Source organism: Carassius auratus, unplaced genomic scaffold (assembly GCF_003368295.1).
Source record: "Carassius auratus strain Wakin unplaced genomic scaffold, ASM336829v1 scaf_tig00214720, whole genome shotgun sequence".
NCBI lineage: Eukaryota > Metazoa > Chordata > Actinopteri > Cypriniformes > Cyprinidae > Carassius > Carassius auratus.
In genome coordinates this window covers 37,385-44,000 of record NW_020527781.1, presented here as the reverse complement: position 1 = coordinate 44,000, position 6,616 = coordinate 37,385, and the positions used below count along the sequence as shown (strand labels likewise).

General features: G+C 35.2%; 1 protein-coding gene across 1 annotated transcript; it reads right to left on the bottom strand.

The window, feature by feature from the left end:
• Window positions 1-1,867: 1,867 nt before the first annotated feature.
• Window positions 1,868-5,289, bottom strand: LOC113092847 (zinc finger protein 888-like). Its single transcript, XM_026258611.1, has one exon. The coding sequence runs from the start codon at window positions 5,072-5,074 to the stop codon at window positions 3,698-3,700; it is 1,377 nt and encodes a 458-aa protein (XP_026114396.1). The 5' UTR covers window positions 5,075-5,289; the 3' UTR covers window positions 1,868-3,697.
• Window positions 5,290-6,616: the final 1,327 nt, after the last annotated feature.

Below are 6,616 nucleotides of genomic sequence, written 5' to 3'. Positions count from 1 at the left end.
ATAATTTAAATATAAATTAAATTAATGTTTTGTCTTTAATGTTTAATGTGCATCTCAGAAAATGCTTTATTTAAAACCCCAACTAAATGGCACTTAAATGCACTTAATTCATCTGTCAACTTTATTGTCATTGTTTACAGTACAATATATAATTATAGCTGATATCCTGCACAGCCCAGAGTTTAAACTGATAAGTGTGTGCTGTCATATTATTGCAAATCACTATTGAATTCCCACCAAACTATTTTTCAAGCAGTATTTGCTCTGTAAACCTTTTTTATTTATATAAAGTGTGGGTGAACTTAAACTGTATGGCTATGCTGTGGTTCCTGTAGGCTTTGCGTGCGTGCAGGGGTCGGGGGGCCTCTATGTCCATTTTGCTTGGGGCCCCCAAATTCCTTCAAACGGCCCTGGGCACAAGGTATCGTTTTTATTTCATTGTCTTCTAATCTTTGAGATATGTTATATAGAGTGTGTGATTAATTGTCACGGTCACATTCATAACAGTGTAGTATTATTTCCCATTTCTCTAGGTTTAAACATCAGAGCGATTATTCACTGGAAATTAGTCCCTTATTTGGTCAATTTTATGTTTTAGCCTTTTCTCTCTGAATTGAGATCGTCAGCTTTCAAAATATCTCATAGATAAATTAATTCAGTTGTCATTTAGTCCTTATTGCATTTTAAAAGGAGATTGTTGCAATTAAAACAATTTATAAGTTCATACAGGTCATATGTAACATTATAGCACTTTGAAATAAGTTTGTTAATTGTTTAAAACCCATTTTGGCAGGTGCTTTTAACTGCATTAAATATTGTTATTGTTAGATAAATAATTCATATTCATATTTACTGTAAGGCATCTATTTATATGAGCCTGCATAATGCTATTTATGGTGTAGCCATTTATGTATACAATTTTCAGTCAAATGTCTGATGTTTATTCTTTGTTTGCTTTATTCAGCTCTTGAGAGTGAATCGCATCTGTTCAGCCGGGAATGCTACAGGCTCAGTCATGACAAAGGGACTCACTTTGAATTAGAAGGCTATCACTTACATTTTGTGAATAGAGTGAACAAAAGGGGTGGGGGAGTTGCAATGTTTGTGGATAGCAGGTTAAAGTATATGATTGTTGAAAATATGACGACTGTTATTGATGACATTTGTGAGTGTATAACGGTGGAAATCGATATGGGTAAAATGAAGAATGTTATTGTTAGCTGTGTTTATAGAGCACCCAACTCTGGCATTGAAAGTTTTAAAGAAGTGTTTGTGGCCATGGGTTTGAATTCCAAGCAGAAGGTTGCTTATTTTTGTGGGGATTATAATATAGATTTCTTAAATCCAAGTAAATCACCTGCAATAGAAGAGTTTATAGATGCAATGTATAGTACAGGCCTATTACCACCAGAATTACCACCCACTTAGCAACAGTAATAGATAATATCTTTACAAACAATATGAGTAGTAATTTAGAAAGTGGATTGTTAATAAATAATATCACTGACCATCTGCCAATATTTGTATTCCATGAATGCAAACACGATAATTTAGATACCAGCAAAATAAATGTATAGAGGAGATTAAGAACAGATCACACCCTGAATAAATTAAAAAATGACTTGTTAGATCAAGACTGGTAGCATGTTTATGAAGAAATGGGATGTTGACTTAGCCTATAACTCATTTCCAAATACCTTTTTGACTTTGATTGCTGAATTGGACAAATTTTATAATACAGAGATAACATCTAAACGTCCATATAAACCCTGGGTTACAAGGGGTCTGATTAATGCATGCAAAAAAAAGAATATAAAGGGTACGTGGAACATTTTAAATTCAATTATCAGAAAGAAAAAAACAATTATTGGATTTCCAACCAAATTTATTGATAAGGGTAAAATAATTAAAAATAGGAATGAAGTCGTGGTTGGCTTCAATGAATTCTTTGTGAAGGTAGGCCCTAATCTGGCAAATGAGATATCGCCCTCTTGTGGAGGGATTGTCTCACAATTTCTTGAAGAAAGAAATCCAGCAACTATTTTTTTGAGAGACACTGATAAAACTGAAGTGCTTGATATTGTCAATAACTTTAAGAATAAAACATCAAGAGACCGTAATGATGTTGATATGTTTTTAATTAAACAATAAATTGTAGCAATAGTAGATCCTATAGTATATATTTCCAATCTCTCTCTGAAATTGGGTTTTTTTTCCACAAAGATGAAAATAGCTAAAGTCGTTCCTATCTTTAAAGCTGGTGAAAAGAATTTCTACACTAACTATAGGCCAATTTCATTGCTTCCCCAATTTTCTAAAATTCTGGAGAAGATATTTTCCACCAGATTGGACAGTTTTATTGATAATATGGGATCTTAACTGATAGTCAATATGGTTTTAGATCAAATCGTTCTACATCTCTGGCTCTAATTGACCTGGTGGAAGAATTAACAACTAGTATTGATGATAAGAAGTTTGCTATAGGTGTATTCATTGACCTTAAAAAGGCCTTTGATACAATACATAATCACATTTTGCTTCAAAATTTGGAAACGTATGGAATTAGGGGAATAGGGCTAATTTGAATAAAAGCTATTTAGAACATAGACAACAATTTGTGCAGATGGGAGAGGTAAAGTCCAATATATGGTGTACCACAAGGTTCAATACTAGGACCAAAATTATTTATATTATACATAAATGATAGTCAAAACTTCTGATTTGTTTGATTTAAACAAATTCTCTCTTAATATAAAGAAAACTAAATTTATGATTTTTGGGAAACATAGAATTCCTGAAGATTAAACTATTGAAGTACTGTGTGATAACACCAGATTAGAAAGAGTTTATGAAAACTCCTTTCTGGGAGTAATAATTGACCATAAACTCAGCAAATAAAATATTTTGGAGTTTATGTGGTTTAACCTTGTCAGCTTGGATTGCACTCCGTGAAGCTTTAGATTGAGGATCAGCCCAAATAGTAAGAGCCTTAATTTGAAAGGATAAATAATATAATTCACATGGCAAGTTTTATTCTGGGTAGTTTAACATTTTAGATAAACTGGGAAAGACTGGATTAAAGTTCTTTCTCTTGGTAGTTGTGGCTGGACTAAAGTCAGGAAAAAACATAGTAGCGTGACATTTCCCTGTGTATATTTCACCGGATATGCCTGCCGAGCACCCTTCAGGATCGCTGACCTGTCATGCCATCTTAGTACAAGGAAAATGAGAGTACATTGCCAAACTGAGTTTTTCCTTCCATGATACACACAATGTGCCCGGTCAGTCATGATGTCACAGCCTTTCAGTGAGGGGATCTACTTGGAAATATTTGCTCTGAGGAAGCCCGCTGCATCTGAGCCCTCAGCCCCTTTTGATCACGGACTGCTTTGCTGCCGAAGGGTCACATGATCTTCCATGACATCATTGTTCCACTAAATAAAGGATTGGCTGTACACACGAAAACGCAAAGGTGTAATTTTTAGATTCAGCCACTCTGGGACCCGGTTTAAAAAGAAAAGTAGTGATTTCATTCTCCCAATATGTCGTATCCACCTGGACAAAACACATATATCATACAAAATATTTCCATATACAGCTAAACGTGTCTCCATGTGTACGGGGCCTTACTGTGATTGTTTTTTGTATAACGGTGTATAAAAGATGACTGAATGAAACACTTCCCGCGTACAGTGCATTAAAACGGTTTCTCTCCAGTGTGGATCCTCTCATGTCTTTTCAGACTTGATGAATCTATGTAACTCTTGTCACAGTGTGAACACTTATAATGTTTCTCTCCATTGTGGATCCTCTCATGTCTTTTCAGACTTGATGAATCTATGTAACTCTTGTCACAGTGTGAACACTTATAAGGTTTCTCTCCGGTGTGAATCCTCTCATGTATTTTCAGATGTGATGAAACAATGAATCTCTTGTCACAGTGTGAACACTTATATGGTTTCTCTCCAATATGGAACATCTGATGTGTTTTTAGACTTGATAAACAATTGAATCTCTTGTCACAAAGTGAACACTTATATGGTTTCTCTCCAGTGTGGATCCTCACATGTGTTTTCAGACTTGATGAATGACTGAATCTCTGGTCACACTGTGAACACTTAAAAGATTTCTCTCCATTATGGATCCTTTCATGTGATTTCACACATGAAGAATCACTGAATCTCTTGTCACAGTAAGAACATTTATACGGTTTCTCTCCAGTGTGGATCCTCTCATGTGTTACCAGACTTGATGAATCTCTGAATCTCTTGTCACATTGTGAACATTTATATGGTTTCTCTCCCGTGTGGATCATCTCATGTGTTTTCAGACGTGATGAATGACTGAATCTCTTGTCACATTGTGAACACTTATATGGTTTCTCTCCAGTGTGGATCCTCTCATGTGTTTTCAGATTTGATTTATCTCTGAATCTCTTGTCACAGTGTGAACATTTATACGGTTTCTCTCCTGTGTGGCTCCTCTCATGTGTTATCAGACTTGATTTATCTCTGAATCTCTTGTCACAGTGTGAACATTTATACGGTTTCTCTCCTGTGTGGATCCTCTCATGTGTTTTCAGACGTGATGAATCTCTGAATCTCTTGTCACAGTGTGAACATTTATACGGTTTCTCTCCAGTGTGAATCATCTCATGCGTTTTCAGATGTGTTGATTGATTAAATCTCTGGTCACAGTGTGCACACTTATAAGGTTTCTCTCCAGTGTGGATCCTAGCGTGCTGTTTTAAATTGCTCACTGAATTAAACATCTTTTTACACTCAAAGCACATGTGCGCTCTCACACTAGTATGTATTTTTTTATGTTCTTTCAAACTTTGTAGATTCCAAAAACTCTTACCACACAAAGTACATGAATGTGGTTTCTCCTTTGAATGAAATTTATAGTGTTTCTTAAGAAGTGAAGCCCATAAAAACATTTCACCGCATTGATCACATGTGTACGGTTTCTCTCCAGTGTGGATCTTCATGTGTCTCTTAAGGTTTGCTGATTGTTTGAAACTCTTCCCGCACTGATCACAAGTGAAAGGTTTCTCTACAGTATGAATTCTCATGTGACGCCCATAACTTGCTTTGTGTGTGAATCTCTTTCCACACGGAGTGCAGGTGAATGATTTCTTGACTCTTTTTTTCTTTATTTCTTTCTGTTTGGTTTGAGAGCAACTCAAAGGTTTTCCTCCAGTTTTAATATGATTTTTCTCTTCAACTTCACTTGATTCTTCATTCTCTTCAATGAACTCTGAAATAAAAGTAAAAATGATTCATGTTAATTTGTACATAAAAGTGACCCCATTCAATGTTTAACGTCTAAATACACAATTAACATTTTTGTTTTGAGATTTAATGGGGACAACTCTGTAAACATAAAATTCACACAATGTTATTTTTTTGAAGCATCGTTGTTCTTTGGGGTCAATAAGAAACCCAAGGTCGTTGAGCTGTATTAAAACATGAAATATAAAACTATCACTAGGGCTGTGGCGGTTGCAGATCTTTACTAATTTAGTTTATATATATATATATATATATATATATATATATATATATATACACACACACACAAAGAGCCTATCTATCTATCTATCTATATATATATTATGGGTGTAACGGTACGCAAAAATCACGGTTCGGTACGTACCTCAGTTTTAAAGTCACGGTTCGGTTTATTTTCGGTACAGTAAGGGAAAGAAATGCAAACAATAAATTGCAGGTTGTTTGTTACTATACACTTTAAAAAAATACTTTTTAATAAATATATATAAAATAAAAAAAAATTAAAAAGAAATAAAACACTGCTGCAAAGTTCTCCACTAAATAAAGTACTGTCAGTCTCAAACCAATATCATAAAATATAATGAAAAATATAATAAATAACTATGATTACAGTGCAGCATTACCAATCCCAGCTTGTATGCGCTGCTGCTACTGTAGGTGAGAGAGAGACCACCGACAGACCAGGATCTTGTCTTCACGACAACAATATCTATACTTCAAGTTGAGCATAAATATAAAGCCTACTGATAAAGGACACCGTCAACAGTATTGACGGCAAAATAGACTATGTTTGACAGGTGCAATATTTGAAAATCGATAATTATTAATTTATTTTTTAAATTTCATTTAAATGTGAATTTATGTTTACCTATAGACTTTCAAACATCAAAGTATCATGAATTAACATGTATTTGTGTACAAAATTACATAAACATATTTTCCTATTCTATTTTGCCTGGAAACGCTTCCAACACGCTTGCGTGTCGCGTGAAAAATAGGCGTCGGTTCTATTTCTAGCATGCACACGTTTTCCGCAAGATGTGCGTCTCACGCAGGCAGTCTGAAAGCTCTAACCTGTTAACATGGGAGCCAAATAAAAAAACGGACACGTCATGCAGCTGAGACACTTGCGCCACGCATCCAGTGTGTCGCCGGCCTTAGAATCAGCTGCAGGGCGGGATTTGCACTGAACGCGGAGACTTCCGCCACTTAATATGTTCGTTTGGAAAACTCGAAAATGTACTTATATTCTGCGCATAAAATATTGCATTCCATCATTTGGTACACACGTGCACCGTACCGAAAGCCCTGTACCGAAACGG